Source organism: Antedon bifida, chromosome 11 (assembly GCF_963402885.1).
Source record: "Antedon bifida chromosome 11, ecAntBifi1.1, whole genome shotgun sequence".
Classification (NCBI taxonomy): domain Eukaryota; kingdom Metazoa; phylum Echinodermata; class Crinoidea; order Comatulida; family Antedonidae; genus Antedon; species Antedon bifida.
The window spans coordinates 3,056,306-3,082,963 of record NC_136236.1 but is presented as its reverse complement, the minus strand read 5'-3'; the positions used below and the strand labels follow the sequence as shown (position 1 = coordinate 3,082,963).

Sequence of the window (26,658 nt, the reverse complement as noted above, 5' to 3'; positions counted from 1 at the left end):
TCGTATGGCGTTATTTAAACTGGAAAAGGTCTAAATTGTTTTCAAAATCACTGGGAAAGGCTTGAAAAATATAATTCAAGAGAAAAAAATATGTTTTTAACGCTATGTGCGCACCGCGCGCATAAAAAATTGCGCGCCCGTGGGAATTTTTGGCATGCTCAAAATGACAAGAAACGCGTAAAAAGTTGATCAGAAATTAATTTTGCGCATTTTGAAATTTTAAATGCGCGTGCGCGCGTAACTTCTTGTCAAACATGCCATTTTTAATCCGTAGAAAGTTTGCCCCTGATATGACTTAAATTTTGTCAAAGTGTCAATACTAAATGACTTTTGGTTTTTAATCTATGATCAATCATTGAAATTCATAAAATTGCGCATAAGTCACGTTGCGCAACTATGACGTCATTCAAAAATAGGAGGTGCACAACTTCACGTAAATGCCCATATGTTGTCAAAGTTATGAAATGTTATGTTTACACATTTTAGAGGAACACGACTCACAAAAAGGAAGGAAGGAAAGAAGAACTAGACATGAAACTCGTCACTTTGACGAGTTAGTTATCCGCACAACGACAAACGCCACGTGCACGTCATACGTTGGAATATTGCACACAGATAAAGATTATGGCATTATGACAAGAACTGAAGAATATGATATGCTGTTAGTGCTGAATTCTGTCAATTTGTGTCATATAGTATATACGATGCAAACAGTATAATCTGTATACATATTACATACAGTGTAGAATAGGGCTGTTTGAAGAGGGCTCTGTCCCATGCTGTGAAATAGAGCCATTATATGGCTCTGCTGTGAAATTATATAGCTTCGCCAAGTTTTATTTTTAACCCTGTACTTCCGATACAGTGTTTTAAATGCAAATTGAGGAACAGGAGAATGTTAGCGTGCCGTAGTTGTTTGTACACGTTTTGTTTATGTTTGGTAACAAAGTTATCAATTCAATGTGTCCAGAAATTGGAATTAAATTGCTTGAACTATAATTGGCCGATAAGAATTGAAATAGGTAAGAGGCAAAGATTTAATGTGAATTGTTGTGTATTTAAGTCAATAATTATACTGTTTAGTATTAATTGGTTAGGCCCTAGCTAGGCCTAGGCCATCTAGGCTAGTTTAGTAGAAGAAGTAGGGCGCGGTGTGCGGTACTAATTTTGTCAATTAAAAAACAAATTTTTTTTAAATATATTAATATATTCATTTTCTTCTTTATGTCTACAAACAATTATTTATAACATCTGATTTTTGAAGAGATATTGCATTACTTGAAAAAATGCGATTAATTAACTAATTTGCAATGATTAATAATATGTTTTTATATACTGCGCCACCTATTGTCTGACTTCTAAAACAGGGTACCATTTTGGTTCTTTGGTATTTGTAGTCCTTTTATCATATCATATCAGCAGTTAGCCATATATCCATGTGCAGCGGCCATTTTTTTAAACAACGAAGTAAGAGTTAAGAACTAACTATTAAAGTCAAATTTTGGGTTACTTTTACATATTTTGATTCATTTTAGTGTAGATTTTTTATACTTTGAACTTGACCTCACATTTTACTGGTTTTACTTTTTAGAAGCGATGTTCATGGAAAATTGTATTTTTTCCCCCACCCAGTAGTGATGTGACATTTGGTAGTAGGCCTAGCTAGCTAGGGGCCTAGCCTATACTATAGGTAAAAATTATTTGATTGGTGAATATTTTATACATTTTCATAAGTAAACAGTATCAGGTGTGTGGGTACTGGAACTTGTCAGGTACTCTCTACTCTAGCCTAGCTAGTAGTAGTGTAGTTAGGCTAGGTGTAGGTAGGCTAATAAGAATTTTGGTCCTGCTATTGTAGCTAGCTAGGTTAGTCGTACAGTTATAGGCTAGGCAATTAGGCTAGTAGTAATAGTAGTAACTTGGCTGTATGGTATCGGTTTAGGATAGCCGTACTGAGCAGGGAATGATATAGTCGAGCTACTTACTAGGGTAGCTCCGTTATACCAATATCAGTTTGGGCCTTAATTGGTTGGGCGGACAATTTATGGCTGCCAAAACCTGTTCGGCTGGACCAATTTTTCTGCCAATGTTGGTCCGGCCTGGATAAAATTAGTCCGGGCAGTAGGACTGTTTTTGGCCGCCAAACATGGTTCGATCTTACAAATATATTATACGCCAAAGTAGTAAAAAACGGCCATGATTATGCAATATATTGGCAATTATAGGTTTTATTTGTTATTTTAATATTATTAATTAAATCTGTTTTTTATTAACTGTTTTTATTATTATTTAGTAGCCACTCATCAATATTTTTTACTAGTTATTATTAGGCCGAGGAAAAAAAAAAGACCTCAATCATAAAATAAAATTTAGCTGGCAATATTAGCATCTCATACGAGTATCATGTGAGTGTGTGGCAGGCCAATTTCTGACTGAAGTTATAGTTTTTATTTATTCTTATTTATATATATCATGGGATGTTTTTGTAGCCATAAAAAAACTTATTGTAGGCCTAGTAATTCAATTAAAATCAACAAATTTTGGAAGTGGTGGAATGCCTTTGGCCACAAATTTAGAGCAAAAACTGGTCAGCCCGGACTGATTTAGGCCCTGGAAAAAAGTTGATGTGACACTCTTTTATACGCTTAGCCTAGACTCAGGCTTAGTAGTAGTAATATTCGTTCGTGTCGAAGGGTAAACAACAATCAATAGGCCTATACTTTTTAGTAGCATATAATAATAGCCTATAGTATATATCTATGTTTTTGAATTTTCGGAAATTGTGTTATATTGAATATTATTGAACATGATTTTTGTCATCTATGCCGTTGTTGTTGACGTCAAATGTCTTGTGTATTACAATATGTTTAGTGTGTTAATGATGTATATGTATTTGCTAGCCTTTGTTGTTTTTTAGCACCTGTCTGAAATATGAAAATTAAAATGTGTAAGGTACAAATGACTGCAGCTACCATTATGGTTCTTTAAATCTGCTCTTATGTCGGTAATTATTTACTCTAAATATTCAAGTTTCTAAATTTTGTTTGTGATTTGATACCAATTGTTATTACCAATCAGTTATCTAATGTATAACATTTTTCTTTTTTTTTCTTTGAGGTTGTTCAATTGAAGTATTTGTTAGTGCTTGACATCAGTTGTTGCCTGTTAATTTGTGTTAGTAATAGCAGACAAGGATTAATTTTTAATGCAATAACTTTTGAAATACTGTAAGTAAAAAGGAAGTGTGAAGTGGTGTCTTCTATGTTATGCACTATATGGCCCCTAGGAGAGGTGCATTGCCATTATGTGTGTGTCATTTATAAATAATTTTTGAAGCAGTGGTGTTTCAAAAAACCTAGATCAAATGAATAATGTGTGTAAATTTCTGTAATTTTACCACCCATTATATTATAAACAAGATGATCTTAGTGCTTCAAAATAGGTGCGTCATGGTTAACTAAAGGTAAGTCATATTTTTTTTGCACGAGTGGGTAATCGGTCAAGTGACGCACCTCTCCTTGGGTCATACAATTTACAAGTTCATTAATCAGTTCTATTACATTCACTTGAGAAAGAGATTGTTATATTGTTTTGTTTAGACATAATTAAAACATGGGGAAAATGTAGGCCCTAATTAGTTGATAGTTTTTTAATTTTGTCTGTCATTTTTAGGAAATTCATTTTAAACTTCTTTAAATATTATTGGAGGATTATCTAGTACAGTAGTCATTTTGGTTGGATAATAAACATTTTTTAACTGTATTGTTATTCCAATTAATGTGTTTTTAAGTTGTGCAGGATTTGTATTGATTTAAAGTTTGTGTATGTTTGTATTTTATAGATTGTTGTTTTGTTATTGAAGATAAAGTGTGGAAGGGAAGTAATTCCGTAACTTGTCAGCAATATTATTTATGTAAGTGTTAGTATTGTATATATTATTGTAGGAAAATAATTTTGCTTTATAATTTTGTTTAGTTTGATTATGTATGATTAGGGCTGAAAGAAGTTGAAATTATATATTTATGTTAGATAAATTTGTATATTGTAAAAAACATGTATGTTGAAAAACACTAATTAATATTCAAAGCAGTTGCTATGATTTCTAAATTACACAGTTTACACATTAAAATTAACCATAATAGTTGCAATATTAAATAATCCAATGTGTTAAAAAAAGCAATCGTTACATTTAAATAGGTACAATTTATCTGTCTAGCTTCCTTACATTTTTAGTTAGCTCAGTCTAAAATAGGTCTTGAACCTCAAACCACTGACTTTTCCATGATGTTTGTCAGATGTATGGTCCTATCATCCTGAATTTGGTGGTGGTTTTAATTAGGTTGGTAGACTAGTTCCACAAGAAAATTATGTGTTTGAAGTACATTGAAGTACTTGTAAATGCATTAATTTTGTCAATTACAATTTTTCAGTGTATCTATGTCTTCAGTTTGAATAACATTAATGATTAATTTTTCTTTATCTTTCGTTGCAGGTACCTGACAGTATTGTATTATTTAACCCGCTAGGTCTTAGAAAGATCTGGATTCTCATAAGAGGTCCTGCTCTCATAAGAGAGTGCCAACGAGGGTTAGCCGTAAAGTAATAATCATATAAGTGTATACGTAAATTTTTTATAGGTGTTCTATTGAAAACTTTGCATAAGCAACATTTTAAACAGAAGTTTAAAATAAAATTTATTATTTGTACAAACAAATATCAGCAGAAGCTGAAAACAGCAGAAACAATTTGTATAAACAAATATCAGCAGAAGCTGAAAACAACAGAAACGATTTGTATAAACAAATATCAACAGAAGTTGATCATAACAAACGATTTATAACATCAAATACAAAATATAATTGACAGATATTTTTATATAGGTGTTTTGAAAGATATTGTAAAAGACAAAGTTTCAAAGAAATCTAAATATTTTGTATAAACAAGCAGTCAAATATTTTTTAGAATCCAATAGGTGTAACAAATAAAGCAATAGTGTTGTTAAGAAGCAAATAGAAGTGTAAACCAAAGAGAATAATTTGATGAAAAAATAATTGTATGTAGATATCTTAATATACAAATTAAGGCGAAATTTGTAAAATCAGAAAACAATTTATACTTAAAATTTTGTTTTGATTGATAATTTGCAATATTAAATAGAACCTAATTGTAATATTGATTAAATTTTATAAAATTTTTAATTGATTAAAACAATTTGCCAAATCAAATATCAAGTAGAACATAACTATTTCATTTATTAAAATTGCAGAAGACAATTCAATTGTAGAATATGTTATACACATTGTGTATAATGGATGCCCAATTAGTAGCAATCGTTAATGGTATCTTGTTTTTAATAATTTTAATAAGTTATTTATGTCAAGATGTGAATAAAGAAATTAAAAGTATAGAGTGCAATTTTGTTGACGCCACTGATAATGTTGATTGTGAAATTATAGATACAAGTGAATTTAAAGCTGTAATTGACGACATTTTGGAACTACTTGATCAATGTTGTTCATCTGAGAATGCCAACAATATAAGCACTAATAAAAATGAAGGTGGTAGTGATGCAGATGATTGTGATACAACTGAATTTAAAGCAATAGTTAATGATAATCTGAAAATATCTGATGGCACAGCGTTCGTTTTAGAGTTTGATAAATGTGATGTATGTGATATTAAAGTGAAAAGAGATGACAATTACGTAATATGTGACTGTTGTAGTAAACATTTTCATGCGACATGTTTAAGAGATATTTTTGAAAACAAATGTGATTCTAGATTCATTTGGATTTGTTCAATGTGTGGAAAAAGTAATTATGCTGATAATATGTTGGGTGAGATAGGTATTTGTTGTCATTCCAATAGGTATATGATTTTAGAACATGATGAGTGTTCCACTGATTTCCAAGAATTATCAAAAAATGAAAATCAATGTAAGCCAAAGGATAATGTCAAATTAAAATATCAACAAACAGAAAATGAAGATTTGTTTGATAATGAATGGGTAAGAGTAAAATCAAGGAAAAAGACTGTTAATCGCAAAAAGACTGTTAATCGCAAAAAGAGAACAAATGGAATTAGAGGAAATAAGAAAAGGAGAAACTGTGTTATAAATGGTATAGGTATAGAACCAGGTGTAAAATATATTGGTAAAGGTGTAAAGGATTTCTATGAAAGACGAAATAATAAAGCAAATGCAAATGGTTACAGAGAATACAATGAATGTGTTGAAACGAATGTAGTGCGCAGTTTACAAACAATTTTCGACGGAAGTGCAGATGTATGTATGAAATGTGATATTTTGAAAAATAAAGAAGTGAAAATACAACACCTTTCAGGCGGTGGTTCTAATTCGAAACAGTCACGAAACAGCAAGGGTCGTTTTGTTAAAGGTAAGAAGCCAGATATCCAAAAATCACAAGATAATGCGGATTTGAATTTGAAACGCCACAAGAATGAATACTATAAAACAGAGAGAATTGGTGAAAATATTATTTCAAAGGACATGACAATAAATGATAATTTTAAGACATGTAAAGACAACGGTAACACAACAGCCGACGATGTGAGTAAAATACCAAATACTAGCAAAATGAATGACACTAGTAGTATATTTGATACTCGATGTAATGTTACAGATCATGAAAATGAAGAATGTGCAGCAGGTTGTGATTGTAAGGAATATGAAGTATTTGAAGAAGTAATGCTAATTGATGACGAACCAAATCAAGCATCCACTGAGAAAATGTGGTCCAACACTATAACTGAAACTAAATTTGACCAATATAATATTGATGTGGATATTTCAACACAAAATGATACATTTTCAGAGGTATTGATAATCGATGAGGGATCATCCAGTACAAGGAAGAAAATTCAACCGAGAAATGTACTTATAGGGTATAATAGTAGTGATAACAATGTAACTATAGCACAGGGTAGTTTTAATCAAGGAGATTTTAGATTTGGCTATGCACGTGGTAAACAATGTGTTGCTAATAGTCTTGTAGCTATTCTTTATACAACAAAGGTAAATGGAAATGAATTTAACAGAAAAGATCTTGACACAATATTGACACTTGGGAATGAGTTGTACTACTATATTCAGAAGGATTCCACTATGGATGAGGATCTTTTAATGATATCTGAATTGCCGAAAGAGTTGGATATTTTGGATAGCATATTTGTAATATCTCCCAAAGAATCAGTGTTTGGCTTAATAGATGGTAATCTTGAATTTATGGCTGAATATGGAGGGTTGTCATTAAAACAAGCTGTTGAACAAGAATTACACCATCATGATGCTTGTTTTATAAATTTTAACAGAAGTACATTTGCTGTTATTAAACGTGTAAATGGTTTTCTTATATTTGATCCACATGCAAGAGATCGTGTAGGTTGTGTTAGTGAACATGGAAAGAGCATTCTAATTTTCAGTACATCTTGGCAAGGTGTGTACAGTCATTGTTTAAGACTAGCAAGATCAATGAATTGTAATTTACATGTAACAGAATTTGAATTGACTGGTGTAAATGTGCAAAACAAGTCTATGGTTTTATGTTCGTCTTCGGTTACGTTAGATGATAATTGTGAACAAAACAACTCTGACAATTACGATGTTGATGCACCAGGTACATCTTCCCAGTTTAAATGTAGCAAAACAGTATTTGACAACAATTTTGATTCTACAATGAAAGACCACAAGTATAGGAATGAAAAAGAGGATGTTTTAACAAGTAATGAATGTCAAAGTGATGATGAAATTGAAATTGTTAATGTTCAGTATAGAGAAAGACCTGACAAGAATTTTAAATTTGTTCCACTTTTAAAAGCACAAAGAAAAAGTATGTGTCATAAAGTTGGCATTAATTGTGAACATACCGGTATAAATTGTGGTATTAATCGAGCAAGACATATTGGACATCCTTGTCAAATTAGGAATATTACAGGTGATGGTAATTGTTTTTATCGAGCAATTTCATACATTATTTCTGGAACTGAAGATAATCATTTAATTTTAAGAAAAGCAATTGGTAACCATTTATTGGAAACAAATGACTTGTTTAGTAATACATTAAGTGATGAATATAAAACAGTTAAGGAATATGTGATTAAAAAGAGAGTAATGGATAATGGAACGTGGGCCTCTAATACTGAAATAAGTGCAATGGCAAACTTGCTTTACACAGATATTTATTCTTTCAATGATCAACTTTTGACATGGCAATTGTTTTCTGCAAAAAAACCCGGAATAATAAATTACGTTACAACTGACAACGGTATATATATTTTGTACACCAGCAATGTACATTTTAATGTAGTGGAATCTGTTGATGTCAATTTAAGCCATATTCAGGAAGCAATAATAATTCAGGATAGTGATGATGTGGTTATCTCATCAGAAATGAATGTAGATAATATTGTTATGAACGATAATTTGACAAAACATAACAATAAAAGAAAAAGAAACGAAATAAATAAGGAAGTATTTGGAGATGCTGTAGGACCCAAACAAAAACGAAGTAGAAATGTTGGAAGACTTTGTTCTAATAACGAAGTAAAGAAATTACGAAACAATAAAAAAACATCTGAAAGAAATAAAAGACAAAATAAAAGAAATCGAATGAGGATGGAACGTTCAAATGAAACTAAAGAGAAGGTAGAAAATAGACAAGTGAAAGCAGATGCCCAACGAAAGAAATACAAATATCAAAATGACTATGTATACAGAGAAGAAAAGAAACGGATAGCTAAAGAGGCACACAAGATGAGATATGCTGATGATAACGATTATAAATTTCGAAAAAGAAAGGAGAACAGAAAAAGACAACAGAAAGCGTATAGATGCGAACCAATGTATAATCTGAAAGTACGACGTAAGTTGAGACAAAATTATCACAACAATTTGGATTACCAAACAACCAAAAAAGCAAAAAGTCTGCAAAAGTATCGCAATAATTCAACATTCAGACAAAACCTGTGTACAAAATTGGCAACAAAATATCGCAATAATTCAACATTCAGACAAAACCTGTGTACAAAATTAGCAGCAAAGTATCGCAATAATTCAGAATTTCGTGAAAGTTGTAAGCAAAGATTTATAGAGAGGTATCATGACGATTCACTGTTCCGGAAAAAGGTTTCGAAAAAGACTACAAAACATCGTAAAATAAGGAAAGCAGAGAAACGTAATTTTGAATTTGTTTTACAAAACTTCAGGGAAACAATTTCTTGTGGTCCCGAATATGTTTGTTGTGTATGTTTTAAAATGTTATTCAGAAATCAAGTTGTAAAATGCACGAAAGCTAAGTACGAGAACAGGTCATGTATAGATGAAAAATATTTGCATATTTGCAACAATAAATGTAATAAACCTTGTCAATTTTCAAAATCACCAAGATGCCGTTTATGGATTTGTTTTACGTGTCACAAGAAATTATTAAATGGAAAAGTCCCTGCAGAAGCCAATTCAAACAATTTAGAACTACATGATATTCCTCCTGAGCTAAAGTGTTTAAATAATTTAGAACAGCACTTGATTGGATTAAATATCCCTTTTATGAAATTGATGAATTTACCCAAAGGTGGGCAGCATGGAATACATGGACCAGTTGTATGCGTACCATCAAATACTATTGAAACTGTAAAACTTCTGCCTAGACCAGAGGCTGATGATCAGTTAATATCCGTAAAATTGAAACGAAAATTGTCGTACAAAGGTTATTATAAATATAAATTTGTTAACACAGCCAATGTTATTCAAGCTCTTGAATATTTACAAGATCATAACAAATGGTATTTTGATGTAGCAATTGATGAAAAGTGGCACAATTATTTATCTAAAGAAAACATTGAAAGCGCAACTACTAATGTAGATGATCAACAAACGTGTGCAGAAAACAATGAAGAAGAAATAGAAGATCGATTGTGTGGTGTTGCATTTGACACAAGTCTACAACCTGTTGACAGGCGACAAAATTTAGTTGATGAATATTTCCGTGATATAATTTGTTGTGCGCCATGTGAAAATAATAGTCCTATTGCATTGTTGAGTAATACAAGTAATGAAGCAAAATCATTTCCGGTACTATTTCCAACAGGTCAGCCAACATTCCATGATACGAGAGATGTTAAAATAACACTTGGACGATATTTACACAATAGATTAATGCATGTAGATAACAGGTTTGCAAAAAATACAGAATTCATATTTTATGCTCAATCTATATATGAACTTCAACAAATATTATCAAGTATTTCCATTGCATTGCGAAAAGGGTCAAGTAAAAAGGATGATTTTAGTAAAGTAACTGTATCTGATTTGAAAAACATGAACAAAATTGAGGAGATTTTAAAATCTGATAAAGGTTTCAAATTTTTGAAACATATACGTGGAACTCCACCTTACTGGCAAACAACACAAAAAGATGTATTAGCAATGGTTAGACAGATTGGAAAACCAACATTCTTTCTTTCATTCTCAAGTGCTGACTTACGTTGGAAAGAAATAATGACGACATTGTTAAGTCAAACAGGTGATAAAAGAAACATTGATGATTTGGAATGGGCAGAAAAATGTAATTTGCTAAAATCAAATCCAGTGACTGTTGCCAGAATGTTTGACAAACGCTTTCATACTTTTTTGAAAAATGTTATTTTGTCTAAAGCAAACCCTATTGGTAAAGTCACAGATTATTTTTACAGAATCGAATTTCAAATGAGAGGAAGTCCACATGTTCATATGTTAGTATGGGTTGAAAATGCTCCTGTGTTTGATGAAGATGAAGATAAAAATGTTATTGATTTTATTGACAAGTATATTTCTTGTGCTGTGCCATGTCAAATTGTAGATCCTGAAATGAATGAAATTGTTACCAGTGTGCAGATTCACAGTAAAAGACATTCAAAATCGTGTAAGAAAAAAGGAACAAATTGCAGATTTAACTTCCCCAGACAGCCTTCTGAAAAAACATTTGTTATGAGACCTACAATTGTGGATAAAAATAGTGATGATAATGATGATGGTGATGCCAATAAACAAGCGCAAGAATTATTAACCTCAGTAAAAAATGCTTTGGCTACTGAAGAAACGTATGAAAGTGCCAAGGAACTTTTTCAAAGTTTAAATATTACTCAGAGTGCATATGAGGATGCAAATAATTGTATAACTACTGAAGAAAAGATTGTTTTAAAGAGAAACCCTAAAGATGTGTGGGTAAACCAATACAATCCTTCCTTACTTAGAGCATGGAATGCTAATATGGATATTCAGTATATTACAAGTGTATATGCATGCGTTACGTATGTTATAGGATATATGTCAAAATCTGAACGGGAAATGGGCTTACTTTTATCTCATGCAGCATCAGAAGTGAAAGAAGGAAATGAAAATGCTAGACAAAGCTTAAGTAAACTTGGTCATGTTTATATGAACAATCGAGAAGTATCTGCGCAAGAAAGTGTTTATCGTGTCTGTGGATTGAAATTGAAAGAATGTTCAAGGAAAGTAGAATTTATTCCAGTAGGACCTAATCCTGTTAGAATGAGCTTACCACTAAGTGTAATTAAAAACAAATTTGATGATCATCAAAGTGCATGGTTGCCAAATAAGCTCGACAAATATAAAGCTCGACCAGACAATTTTGAATTTAACACAATGTGTCTCGCAACATTCTGTTCTAATTATAGAATATTAAGTACATCAGCAATGAAAGAAAACGTGCAAAGAAAAAACGTATTCCAGTTAAAAAAACAATTAGGATTTATTCAAAAAAGAACACGGACGGACAATGCTATAATAAGGTACCCTCGGTTTCCAATGAATACAGCATCTGAAAAATATTTTATGAGTATATTGCAGTTATTTCTGCCATTCCGAACAGATAAACAGTTAAAACCACCGAAATTTCAATCGTATCAAGAATTTTATGAGCTAGGATCTGTCAAAATATGTGACAGTAAATTACAAAAAGTAAATGTTATAGTTGATAAAAACATGGAAAAGTATGACAAAAGTGCTGATGACATTGAACATGCAGAAAGTGTTTTAGCAAAATTTGGACCACAAGAAGATGCATGGGGCCTCTTATGTCCAGAAAGTGAAATTGAAAGGTTAGAGAATCCAACGCCAATTGTAGACGTTGATGATAAAGAAAGTGAATTTTTCGTTCCAGATTTTGGGCTTAAAAAAAACGAAACATCTACAATAGAGTGTAACTCATTTAATATTTCAAGACCAGAATTAAATAAAATGATTCGGTCTTTAAATGAAAAACAAAAACAAATATTTTATAAAACAAGGCAATGGTGCTTAGATAAAGTTAACGGAAAAGAACCTGAACCGTTTCACACTTTTATAACTGGAGGCGCTGGCACTGGGAAAAGTCATTTGGTTAATTGTATTTATAATGAATCAACACGTATTCTCGGGAAAATTATGGAAAATCCAGATGATATGTCAATATTGAAACTAGCTCCTACAGGAATCGCAGCATATAATATTAAAGGTCATACAATTCATAGCGCGTTGTCTATTCCTATTCATATTTCACTTCCATATCAACCACTTGGAGAAGAAAAAATAAGTGCACTTCGCAATCAGTTGGGTCAATTGCAAATTGTTATTATAGATGAAATATCAATGGTTAATCAAAAGTTACTTTGGTATATTCACGGACGACTACGCCAAATAAAGCAAGTACGTAATGATAGTGCATTTGGTAATATTTCAATAATTGCAGTTGGTGATTTTTATCAGTTACCGCCTGTGAGGGGTACTTCATTATATAAAGACAAAGTGGAAAACGCATTGTGGGTAGATAACTTTAAAAAAGTGCAGTTAGATGAAATCATGCGGCAAAAGGAAGATAAAGAATTTGCTCTATTGTTAAACAAATTGCGTACAAAAGAAAAAAATGATTGCTTGTCTGACAAAGATTTATCAGTTTTAAAATCACGTGAAACAGGTGAACAATGTGAAGATGCTGTGCATATATACCCATGTAATAAGCAGGTTAATGAATGGAATAAAAAAATGTTGCATAAAATCTGTACAGATATTATATGCATTAAAGCAGAAGATACTATAGTAAACAGCAAGAAACAAGAAAAACATTGTGATAAACCGCGGAAATCATGTCAAACTAGTTTATTAAATTATTTGTGGATTGCAGTTAATGCCAGAGTAATGTTAATTAAAAATGTAGATGTTAAAAAAGGCTTAACAAATGGATGTATGGGGCATGTTACAGAAATAATTAAGCCCAGTCAAAACGCTAAACCAATATCAATTAAAGTGAAATTTGATAACAATGACATTGGTATTCAGGCAATTGAAATGTTTCAAGAATCTATTTCAAAAAAATACAGTCGAAAGCAATTCCCAATCAAATTAGCATATGCATGCACAGTTCATAAAGTGCAAGGGATGACAATGGATAAAGCAGTAGTTTGCCTTAAAGATACTTTTGCGCCTGGACAAGCCTATGTAGCTCTCAGTCGTGTTACTTCAATATCTGGACTTACCATTGAACATGTTAATCCTAAGTTGATTTATTGTGATCCAAATATAAAGGAATATTTAAACCAGATGAATTCATACATACAATGTGAAAAAGCAGTTAATGAGTCGGAATCTAAATTTTCTATAATGTTACATAACATTCAAGGACTTAAACATCATTTTGCTGATCTTCAATGTAATGATTTGTTTATGAATTCTAGTATCATATGTCTAACTGAAACATGGCTGAATAAGGATGATGATTTTTTTGACTTAAGTATAGAGCCGTATAAATTGTATCACCAAGAAAGGTATAACTCATATTCTAATAGAAATGATTTGACATTGAAATTAAAAAATATGTCTCATGGTGGTGTTGGAGTCTATACCAAGAACAAATTTTCAAGCAGGTTAGATATTGGTATTAACGATATAGAGTTAATTTCATTTTTAATAACATGTCCAATTTCAGTTGCTGTGTCAGTAATATATAGACCTCCGAGCTATGATATTGATCAATTTTGTTACAATTTAAGGAAATTGGTAGAACAGTTAAATAAAGTAAGTACAAAATGTATCATAATGGGTGACTTTAATGAAAATCTTTTCAAACAACCTTCCAGAGTGAATAATTTAATGACAGAGAGTGGTTATCAACAACATGTTACAAGTGCTACTACTGAAAGTAATACATTGATTGATCATGTTTATAGCAAAGGTCTAGATTCAATTCAGGCAGAAGTGATTCCAATTTATTATAGTTACCATGAGGCCATTAAAATTACATTTTGATTCTAATTTTTATATTCATTCTGTAATTTTTTAGTATAATGTAATTGTTGATTATTTGATAGATATAAGGTGATACATTTAAGGGACATTATACAAACAATTCGTTTAAGAATCAATTAGAATTAAATATAATATTTTAAAAACATCTAATTTATTATTGGTCAAGTGAATGAGAATACAATTTAGAAAATAAAACTGATATAACAAACAATGTCATAATTTAAAAGTTATTCCATAATTCGAGGACAGTGTTCATGTTTTTATTTTTTTAAATTGACAACAAAAAAAAATAAAAGAAATAAAAATATTAGAACTAGATAAAAATAAACTTACAAAAGAATTATTTGTAGAAATACATAATCAGTAAAAGTAAAATGAGGTGATTTTTAAAGCAGGAGTTAAATAAGTAATTGAAATACGCTGTAATATAATGCCAGATCCAGAAAATCTTACAAGTTGTATAACAAAAATAATATATTTATTGACCTATGTATAGCAAGGTTCGATTTTATGCAAGTGAGGTAATTATAGTTACCATTTGGCCATTTAAAAAACCTTTGATTATTATCTTTAGATAATCAGATTATTAGGTAAAAGAAAAAAGGTTGAGTGATTTTTTACAAAAGCAACTAGGCCTATTAATAAAACAAACTAAAAATCTTATTTCATAGGAAAAACTAACTTTAAAACTTTGTCCTCCTCCTCTGTATCGAAGACAAAATTATTATCATCAGGTGAGTAAATCCTCAGGTGAGGGATTATTAGAATTAATATTTACTCCACCTGTCATAGGCATAGCGGTGGGGGTTGGGGGGGGGGGGGGTGTAATTGTAATGCAAAAGATAGGACATCTAAAATTTGCCATTTTCAGGCCCTGGTGGTCCCGTGTTTCAAAATCACACTGCCTTGTTTTGAAAAGGTTTCAGCCCACCCATTATATTTTGTAAATTGTAATGCTAAAGGTAGGACAGTAATTTCAGTTTGACACCTAAAATTTGCCATGTTATGCCCTGTGTCCCCTATTTCAAAATCTTGGATCCGCCACTGCATGCTTTTGGACATTTTCAGTTTTTTTTTTTTCTTTATATTATTCAGATGACATTTCAAAAAATTCAACACAAGTTGAGACGTTCAGACACGTGTTCCGGGTAAAATAAAATTCGGTACACTTACAGGTACAGGAATTAAAGGCATGACACTGATACAGCAAGAGAAATGGTGACGATAATATACTTCACAAAGAAATGCTTTGTTTAATCGTGTTGGTATCGGCGGTGCTTAATTGACATTATTAAGACAATAAAAACAATAACAACAAAATGCATCAAATTGCAAAAGGCAATGTTAAAATACTGTTTGTATTTATTTTATTTATTTGACAATGTATAATACATAATGGCCAAAAATATACAATCCTTTTTTGTGGAAACTAGTAAATAAAATTATAATGTAATTAATCTAGAGAGTCATCGACCTTTCATTTATGTAGGTTTAATCCGAGTGTAATTCAACTACTATACTGCGTAGCTCCATGCGCTAGTGATGAGCTATGTATATTTTGTATATTATAATATACACACTATATAGCATAGGCTCTGATGCAAGAAAATTATCATCATACTACATAGCTCCATGCACTGGCGATGAATTGTGTTTATTTTAATACATAGTATATAGCATTGGATCAACAAACGCCTTGTGCACGACATACGTTAGAAATAGCGCACAGAAAAAGACTACGCCATTGTGACCTAAAGAATAGAATATGTGTTGGTGTGCTCTCTGTTTTGTGTCATATATGCAATAACACCAGTGTGTTTTGTGTCCAAGTATATATAAAGTATATACAGTATACATACTGCATACAGTGTAAAATAGGTGAAATTACGGGATCCGTATTTTATTCCAATTTTTAACATGTTGACGGTTTCAAAGTGAAATGCGAAGGTAGTAATTTCGGAAGGAAATTATCTCAGCAACAACATATTAACGTTTAGAAGATATTTGAATACGTGAAATATTGATGCACGCTATTTTAAATGTAACAGAGGTGAAATGGCTCTGATAGGGACAAATTATTCTTTGCCGCCCTCTATTATATCAAAATGCATTACAAATGTTGATATCACATATACACCGTATATAGCATTGCCTCTCCGCACAACAAACGCCAAATGCACAACATACGTTAAAAAAAAGCGCATCAGAAAAAGACTACGCCATTATGACCCAAAGAATAGAATATTGTGTTGTATATGTGTAATTATATACAGTATACTATATACTGTATACATACTACATACAGTGTAAAATAGGTGAAATCACGGGACCCGCCATTTATTCCATTTTTTAACATGACGACGGTATCAAAATGAAACACTAAAATAACAATTTCGGAAGGATATTATCTCAGCAACAACATATTAGCGTGTAGAAGAAATTTGGATACGTAAAATATAGATGCGCGCTCTTTTAAATGTGATGAACTATGATGCAAAATATGAAAATACGACTTTTTTTATTCAACTGGCCATATGATGACGTCACTACATCTGATTGGCAAAATGTTCACATGAATTCGTATCTACAATCCAATAGCTTCCAGAAAACGTTTTAATCGTGATTATCACATTTTATTCTTACGAACTATAACAGATTAAAATTTACTGTAAAGATAAAATTAATGACCCACGTAATTTAAAATTTTAGGCATGATGTCGTTATAAAAATTAAAATATTTTTAACTCATGCGAAAGATAGTTGATTGACCTAGATAATATTAAAATCTCATAGAAAATGGAAGACGGATAAGTTTGATGCGCTCCATTGAATGTGATGAGCAATAACGAAAGAGACAAAAATCCTATTTTTTACATTTGTGTAGCGATACGATGACGTCACAACATCCGTAAGGAAAAAATTCTGCATGAATTCATATCTACAACTTATCTGCTTACATATTAAGTTAAAAAATTCGGGGGTAACGGTTGATCCTGAGGAGCTATAATAGATTCAAAATAGGCATAATTTTGACAATATTTTGTAACTTTTGCAACTAAAACGCATGCAAATGATCTAAATCAACGTGTACGTATGACGTCATTTTAATTTGAAATGATGTCAATCTTTTTAAAAATGACTAGGAAAGGCTGGAAAATCACAATTTAATAGAAAAAAACATGATTTTCATGCTGCGTGCGCACTGCACGCGTAAAATTGTTCGCGCGCGCGGGAAATTTTGACATGCGCAAAATGTCATGAATGGCATAAAAAGTTGATTAGAAATTAATTTTGCGCATTTTAAAATTGTAAATGCGCGTGCGCGCGTAACTTCTTGTAAAACACGCCATTTTTAGTTAACTAAAAGTTTGCCCTTAATATGACTTAAATTTTCATAAAGGGTAAAAAAAAAATTACGCTTGGTTTTTAAGCTATGATCAATCATTAAAAATCATAAAATCGCGCGTAAGTCACGTTGCGCAACTCTGACGTCATTCAAAAATAGGAGGTGCACAACTTCACGTAAATGCCCATATGTTGACAAAGTTATGAAATGTTATGTTTACAAGTTTTTGAGATACGTGAGACACAAAAATGAGGGAGAAAGAAATAAGAAAAAAAAAAAGTAACAGGACGATTACAAGGAGTTATCCGCTACTAAGCGGATAACTAATAATACAGAAAAAAAATATTGATCTCATACAATTACAAGGAGTTATCCGCTTGGTATACCAAGCGGATAACTAACAAGGACTGTACATAGGTCGTTTCGTTGTGAAAACATTGTAAATAAGTCTCTAGTGAAAATCATGATATACTGTACTTTATGTGGCACTTCACAATATAGGTCGCTTTAGTGTGGAGTAGGCCTACATAAATCTAGTAATTTTAAAACGGCCCTATAGGACTATACTCATCGTACAGGGGGAGGGGGAGGCGTGTCAGATACGTGACGATACCCTTGGTTAATGCATACCGTTTAATACATTGTATTGTCATGTTTTTATAACATCATTTTAATGTCATTTTTTTTTGTAATCCAATTCTTCGGCAAGAGGTGAGGACTACCGTATATAACGACGCGCGCGTACTGCTATTGATAATCACGACGCGCGTGTACTGATACTGATAATCACGACGCGCGCGTAGTGATACTGATAATCACGACGCGCGCGTCAACTTGTGTACGCGTAGTATTGTTTCATGCTCTATGCTAAAAATAACTCAAGTACCTAGCTGTACGGTAGCCTAATATCAACATTCATTTTAACAAATGTGACACATAAAAAGGCCTATGTTTATCTTGAAGGTGGATTTAGTTTGGATGAATGACTGTTAACGGATATAATATCTTAAAGCTATAGTATCGACCTTGTAGTAGACACTAAAGAATCAATTGTTCCTTTTTTAAAACATTCGATCCAAACAATCCGGTCGATGCGTTTGATTGTTGTTGCTATTGTTCTCTTTAATATAACCAGGAAGTTTGTTCGGTTAATTCATTATAGCGTTTCATCACCATAGCAACTAGAAAGGGAATGTCATAAGTTCGATGTCTGTCAATGTACCATGTTTAAAATGTTTAGAAATAATTGTACAAATATGAATGGTTGTACTATTATTAGTCAAGTTGATTGATTCGACATTATTAATGGATTTGACAAAAAAAATCATGATGCTAAATCAATTGAACCATTGACGGCGGATAGTTACAGAGAAACAAACAATAAAAAAAACACAAACTTAAAGCGCGTACACATTTTGATGTTCATTGCCTTTTTTACGCGCTTGTGTCAACTTATTTTTTTAGAACCATAATAATACAATCTTTCATTAAATATATGCTGTAAATACAATTGTATGTCTCGAGTTTAGGTCTAATGCAAAAGTAACCGTGACGTCACTTTAGATTTCAAATCTATTGTTATGATATTGATAAATAAGCACGCGCATTTGTGTTGCATTTCATTTTGTGCTAAAAATAGTACAAAACTGTATCCAATATATGTGTATAGGTTTATGGGCCTAAATATCGATGTAATTAATCCAAATGACTGACTATTCCTAGCGATGCCAGAAGTATCGAAATATTGAATATTTACAGTACAGAATATTTAATCAGTGAATCTCTAGACAAACTCCATGGATAAGAAACTTTCGGCTAAAACCATCAAGAAATTGTCGTGCGCGTACATTGGAGTACGCGTACATTTGACAACGAGATTCGCACGCGCTCGTCAATGTACGCGCACTCAAATGCACGCGCGCGTATATTGACGCTCATGGTTATTCATGACATATTGTTCATTGACGCACGCATACAAATTTCGTGGTTATTCATGGTTGATATGCTTCATATGAGGCTTGATCCTACATCCTACATCTATAGTTACATAACCTCAGTTGGCTCGGTGGCCAAGTGGTAAGGCGTCTGTCTCGTAAACAGAAGATCATGGGTTCAAACCCCATTCGGGCCTAATTTTTATGATATTTTTACTCATCTTAGTTTTAACTGTATACGATACTATAGGCCTTAACTATATCCTTAAATATATATTGTTTAAATTAAATTACATAATATTAATGATAAAAGAGGAAGTCACTAAAAGTATACGCCTACAATAGGCATTTTTTAATGTTACTTTTAATTCAAAATGTGTGCTGCGTATATTGTAAAAGGATCTTCAAGGCTTCATTACATTGAGACCACAATGGTTTTGACAAATAGTGATAATAGTAATACATGTTACAGAGGACTACAGACGGATAAAAGAGGATAATCGAATACATTTAATGGTTTTAAGTACAGGAAGTAACTTTACAAGCTCTTAACATGGAGCTATAAAATTAATTTTATAGCTCCATACTCTTAATATAAATTAAAATCGATTTATCGATTGTAGGCTCCCGTTTCGCAACGTTGTGTTTCGATGCGGTTTCTCTTATCCCAACCATAGATTACTGGCAGCTCATGCAACATATATATATCGATCATTATCATTACGTATTATTTCCATTATCAAATAACTCTATTAATGATAATAATTTATGTTAATATCATAAGTATTGGTATATACGCGCCATACCCTATCATTATAATTATTGTGAAACAGACCAACTGCGATTAAGCCCATGGTCCTATTTATGAACTGTAAATATAATAGATATAGCGGTTATTATATTATATCGTACTTTCTTCTGTCTGTTAATTTGTTCATAATCTGGGATAGCATACAATTATTCCATAGCATTGTTATTTTTACCATTGTTTTTTTCGCACAATTGTTTTTCATCGTTGACGCCAGTGCTCTAAATACTTAGCATGCAAAAACAGGTGCTGCCTCGAACTTGTAAAAAACATGTATTGTCGTTTAATTATAAAACAATCGGCATGTGCTGCAAACAGGAATAGGCTCGCATTTTGAATATAATTTATGGACAACAACGCTAGAGAAGTAAGTATAAACACCATGGAATGGAAGTTGTAATGCCAAGGTCGGTAAATCAGTCTTATTTGTAAGGTAAGTGTTTTGATTAATTTGTTGTAATATTCGCGCGTAAAAATGCATTTCCGATAGGAAATGAATTGTAACAATTTAGACGCGCGCGCCATGTTTACTATTTCCGCCTATAATAACAATAGCCATGGATTACAATACTCCAATACTACTATACTATACAACGTACGAGAGACCATAGAGATATTATTATATATCTATGGATAGATAGACAGGGGTTATAGAATATAAAGGTAATTAGTCGACATCTCGGTTTCCGTCTTTCTATTAGTATTATTGGATGAACACATTGGATTGTGTTTAGTTTTATGGGACCGTACCGATGAATGTCTATTTGTCCATGTTTGATTTGGTCGGACCGGAATGTGTCTATTTTCTATGTTTGGTTTTATGGGACCGGGTAACGTCTATTTGTCCGGGTTACTAGACTGTATACCTTTATTAACACTGATGATTGTAATTGTCTAATCTATTCTTACAAAACAATACAGTTTTCACGGCTATAGCATCAAAGGCGCCGACATGACAGTCACGTGAAGACACAACAATTAAAGTGATTAACAAAATGTCACTTTAAAGTAAGGTGTAAATGATAGATACAGTGATTATGTTAGCAATTTGAAATCATTGATGATTGCTGACATTACGTGTAGAACATTGTGTAAACCTGATTACATCATTGTTTCTGCCCATTTATATTAGGCCTATTCCGGAGAAAAGTGAGGATGAGTAAATATGTGACTCATTTGTTAGTATAATTCCGGTTATTATTATATTCAAACTCATGTGCTGCTTTTACATTTCGTCAATACAAACAAGAATAACGGCCAATTATAAGAGACGGAACAAATAATTGAAAATTTAAAGTAGAGTATATGAACTATTTATTATAAATGATAAATAGCAAGTGATGCGAATTGTATATAATAATTTTATATAATATAATGTTTTAATTTAATATACCACCGAAGGCCAGCATCTCATTAATTAACATTAGTTTGGGCATGGAAGAATTAAATACTTCCTCCATGGTTCAAGCATTGTTATTCTTGGTAGGGCGCCATAAAAACAGTCAACAACAAAACGGAAACTATTACGTAACACATTATAGTCACGTTATTAGCCTACAATGAGTACCGACCGATAGTAGGCCTAAATATGCATATTTCAATCAGGAATAGTTATGAACGGAGAGACCTAGGCCTACAAGTAATTATGACTAATAAATATCTGATAAATTAATTCGATATTTTAAAAATTAAGAAAAAAACTAGTGTTTAATATAGGGGTTTAACTAAATCTCGTTCACAAACTTCGGTATAGCGCCACCTATGTGGAAGCAGAACGGAAGTTCACTCTTTATTTCCCATTCAGATTTTTTTTTAAAGTAGGCGGAGTTATGTATATGATTTGGTAAACAAGTAATTCCTTCCTATTCCTTATCTATTGAATGGAAGGTTTCCATAACGATTGAAAGAATAAGTCTGTGACGTTTCATAATACGCTATGCTGATTGGCTATTGGCAGTGACTTAGGTGACTTCCGCTGTTTGTCAATCATGTTGTAAGAATAAAAGCAAAGCGAGGCCATGCATTCAGTATTTACTGCTAGATTTCATGGCTGTTTGCAGCAATAAAAGGAAGTTATTTTGAGTTTTTCCACTCAAAGTACTTAAATTACAGCATTTAGGATTTATATGCTCTTAGCTTGTGTTTGCATTGCACGGACATACCTATGATTTCTGCAAGCTGAGTGTGGTTTTGTCGAACTTTTTATATTTCAGTTTTCGAATTTTGTTTGGAATTTTACCGGGAATCTATTCAAGTTGAACTCATATTTTTTACAACACTTGTAAGATGAAAATGCCAACTCAAAGCAGCCTAGATCAACAGGATTTTTTGGCGCAGGGTCGGTCGCCAAAGTGGGTTAGGGAGCATTTGGCTGCCAACGACTTGCTTGTTTTAGACCTCCGGTCTGCAGATGAATTTGGTCAATCGCACATCGATGGAGCGATCCATCTATCTTTGCCCGGTAGCGGGGGTATTCTATTACGGCGACTTCAGAAGGGTACAGTGTCTTTCAAATGCTTTATAGCTGGCGATGAAGGCAAAGAAACATTTGCAAAAAGATCAAAGAATGTTCCTATTATATTGTACGATACGAATACCACAGATTTCAACGCAAACACGGACTCAACATTCTTGCTGCTGTTAAAGAAGTTAGCCAAAGATGGCTTCCGATCTTACTATCTCGAAGGTAAGTGATCTCATCATCATAGTTTAACGGCTATTTACAAATGCTAATTTATGCTATGTGTATCTTTTGTTCATTGTTTTAGACTGTTATCAGTTAAGTGTGAAGTTTATCCGAGCGGCTTATTTGTAGCTAGGCATAATTACACGTTCAAATTGTTATACGAGAATCGATTGTGTTTAAAACAGTGTAATGCTTAAAAACCACAGTCGTTAACAAATGTTTAGAATTTGTTTCAATTGGGCGAGTGCAGTTTCGATTTTCTCGCGCCTTTTTAAACTATTGATCGTAGGGGTTAATTGAATAGAAAAGCAATTGAATTTCTGTAACCAAATTTTCTTGGACGGCCACTTTAAAGCGTCTTAACAGATGGTATTTTGATTTACTCGAAAAAATTTACTTCCGTTTTAATGGTGTAACCAAACACCAAACCACGACAATCCTTTCTCAGCAGGGGGTAGTCGAAACTATTTCGGAAGTTTCACATTTGAACTGTTCGTTATTACAGCTTGCCTATTTATTTTGTCAATGAAATATGATCAATTTAAAAAGTATTGAATAATACAATGAATTATGTGTAACCTCTAATTAAGGACCAACTGATCTGTCTATATTTATTTTAATTTTAATCTACTTGTTTTGAAGTGTTTTTTTTTTAAAGTTGTATGATAAATTAAAATAATTTTTATTTTTTTTTAGGAGGATTTGCTTCCTTTGCTTCACAATTCCCGAATTTGTTGGACAGACAAGGAGAAAGTGAGTCGGATGACGAGCCGATGGTTGAAGGAATCGGTCGATTACGAATAAATTGTGGCGGCAGTGGCAGCGAGTCTGAGCAAGAACCACCATTAGACAATCTTTTACCGGTTGAAATTTTACCAGCATTATTCCTGGGATCTAAGAAAGACTCTGAAAATCTGTCTATGCTCCAAGAACTCAATATTAAATATATTTTGAACGTTACGCCAAATATTCCCAATAGCTTTGAGAAAAATGGACTTATAAAGTACAAACAAATTCCAATATCTGATCATTGGAGCCAAAACCTAGCTGCATTTTTTCCAGAAGCAATATCATTTATTGGTAAGTATTTTTAAAAATCACAAAATAAGAAATCGTTAAATTTACAGATAAATAAAAAAAAACTACAATATTTTCATCTAAAATTAAATTTTGACAGAATGTTTAAATTTCAATTTCGCAATAATATTGGTTTATTTATATTGAAAAGTTGGCGTGTTGCCAAATCTGTTAATCACGGAAATAACTGAACAGTTAACAAGGAAATCTCATTAAATTAAATAAGTTAAGCTTGTGTTCTTCCGGAAGTTCACTATTTGTTTTGGTTTTATAATGACATAGGAAATGACAATGAATTCACAGGATATGGATAATTTTAATCCAGATTTCTTCACCTGTAAATTAAATTTTGCCCCAAATTAACATTTATTTTGGAACAATTTGGCTTATAAATATTCATATATTCAACCTTATTGAATTCAACGAAAATGTATTATGCATATGCACTCAGACAATGCCTCGATCGTTGACTGGAAAAATCTATCTCATTTACTAATTTCATCTATGACCTTAATAGGTCATAAAGTCATTCATGCGTAACATTTCATTATTGTTTGTTTTTACAGAGGAAGCCAGGGAAGCCAAGTGCGGAGTATTAGTACATTGTTTAGCCGGCATCAGCAGATCTGTAACGGTGACCGTAGCGTATTTGATGCACAAAATGTCGTTATCGTTAAACGAAGCCTACGATTATGTGAAGCTTAAGAAGTCGAACATCTCGCCAAACTTCAACTTTATGGGACAATTATTAGACTTTGAACGACGATTAATAAACAGTCCGTGTCGAAAAGGAACGTGTCATTGTGCTGCGGAAGGACGCAAATGCTACAGCCCGAAAATCTTGAATCAGTACACAGAAGAAATGCATTTTACGGATAATTGCCCCACCACGCCAAGTAGCACAGAGTGTTCATCGCCATCTGAATTCGATTTCCCCCCGTACCTGTCGTCGTGAGACCTGTTTTATTTTCCCTCAGATACAAAAATATTCTAATATTTAATATATATATATAATATATATATAATTGGTGCTGATTTTGTAATGAATAGGACTGATACTCTTTGTTGAATTGTTATGTAATTTTGCATCTTAAAGATGATATTTTGTTAAATTTTATGAAGTTTAAAAGTAGATTTTTTAATAAATTAATTTGAATTTAATCGGTTTTTAACAGATCATCCCACCATACAATGTAATTGGCCCATGATTTTATTTTGTAGGTTTACTTGATATCTTTCTCTCGAGCAAAAGAATTGAGTTTCTCGTTGGACTGATTGTGAAATTAAAAGATAAACAACTCATTATAGAGAATGTAAGCAGTATGCAAATAGCTAGGGGGTTTTATAATAAGGGATTCCATTTATACAACGTTTTATATGAGAACAATTTGACATTTGATACTGAAATTATGTGTACTCCAAACACATGTACTTACGATTTTTAACTCACTGTCTTCAACTTGGAATGAGGTGGGTCAAAGGTCAACATGCATAACTGGGTCACATGTATGCATATTTGCATAATTAGCCTCTTCTTTTGAATTCATTTCCTTCTGTATTTGCTGTAGTAAAGCCACTGATATTTCACGAATATATTAATCTTTTTTTCATTTGTGGGGAAAACTCTTGTTAAATTTTAATAATCCAGTATATTTAAACATTGTCTTGTTTATACCACCCTTGTTACATAACATGCTCAGAAATAATTTATTTTTAATGAAACCGATTTAAAATGATATTTGCAAACGTTTTCAGCTTTGCAAGAGAAATATTTAAAAGATATTAAAGTATAAATTTTATTTGTAACTGAAGAGAATTGTAGTGAGAGGATGCTGAAGACTTTGTATGTACTGTATTATTGATTCTTGTAATATATTTTGTACAGTTGATTTTCCTGAGAAAAAATAAAGAAGATGAGTGAATTGTAATTCTTTTATTTTGTATTATTTACCGTTTTTGAGATTTACCTAGAAATGTTTGAAAAACCAATTTTTTAAAACTAAATTTAAACACAATTTGAATAGGAGACAACCTGTACAGTACTCAATCTTAACGTCGATAAGATTAAAAAATGATAAATATTTTGGCACATATGGCGTTTCATACGTATAATACATGAGCTCGTATTTTCAGACAAAATTGAGATGCTGATTGGTGGACTAACATAAAAAAGAAAATAAATACAGACTTAGGGTAACTTTATTCATCGTACAGTAGCTGTATTGAAAATAAAAACATAGGCAAACAATCTTTCATGGCAAAATAATAAGATATTAAAACTTAAAATGCATCTACCAAAGATACATTTTTGATCCTCTAAAGTGTTGAAAATCTTGAATTTGTAACTTCTAGAAATAAATTCACTTTAAAATTGTCAATAACGATGACAGATCATAAAAATATTTATATAATTTCTGGTTTCATTTTATGCTAAAATAGCAAGACAATTTGCCATTCAAATGGTTCCGCTTGATTTGATCGCTATAAGATTTATGTGTTTGGTAGATACTG

At 32.0% G+C, this 26,658-nt stretch overlaps 2 protein-coding genes, 1 long non-coding RNA gene and 1 other non-coding gene across 4 annotated transcripts; all 4 read left to right on the top strand.

The window, feature by feature from the left end:
* Window positions 1–1,387: 1,387 nt before the first annotated feature.
* On the top strand, window positions 1,388–5,415 carry LOC144856043 (uncharacterized). The gene is made up of 4 exons (XR_013614900.1): window positions 1,388–1,467; window positions 3,118–3,227; window positions 3,842–3,913; window positions 4,493–5,415. It is a non-coding gene; the product is annotated as an uncharacterized LOC144856043 (long non-coding RNA).
* Window positions 5,416–5,872: 457 nt separating this feature from the next.
* LOC144856187 (uncharacterized) lies at window positions 5,873–14,416 on the top strand. The gene is made up of 3 exons (XM_078714142.1): window positions 5,873–6,395; window positions 6,543–13,914; window positions 14,359–14,416. The coding sequence occupies exons 1-3, from the start codon at window positions 5,873–5,875 to the stop codon at window positions 14,414–14,416; spliced, it is 7,953 nt and encodes a 2,650-aa protein (XP_078570268.1).
* Window positions 14,417–19,701: 5,285 nt separating this feature from the next.
* Window positions 19,702–19,773, top strand: Trnat-cgu (transfer RNA threonine (anticodon CGU)). The gene has a single exon. It is a non-coding gene; the product is annotated as a tRNA-Thr (tRNA).
* A 2,650-nt stretch (window positions 19,774–22,423) lies between these two features.
* LOC144855261 (dual specificity protein phosphatase 6-like) lies at window positions 22,424–26,075 on the top strand. The gene is made up of 3 exons (XM_078713065.1): window positions 22,424–23,070; window positions 23,767–24,150; window positions 24,714–26,075. Exons 1-3 carry the CDS (start codon window positions 22,671–22,673, stop codon window positions 25,100–25,102), a joined length of 1,173 nt encoding a protein of 390 aa, XP_078569191.1. The 5' UTR covers window positions 22,424–22,670; the 3' UTR covers window positions 25,103–26,075.
* Window positions 26,076–26,658: the final 583 nt, after the last annotated feature.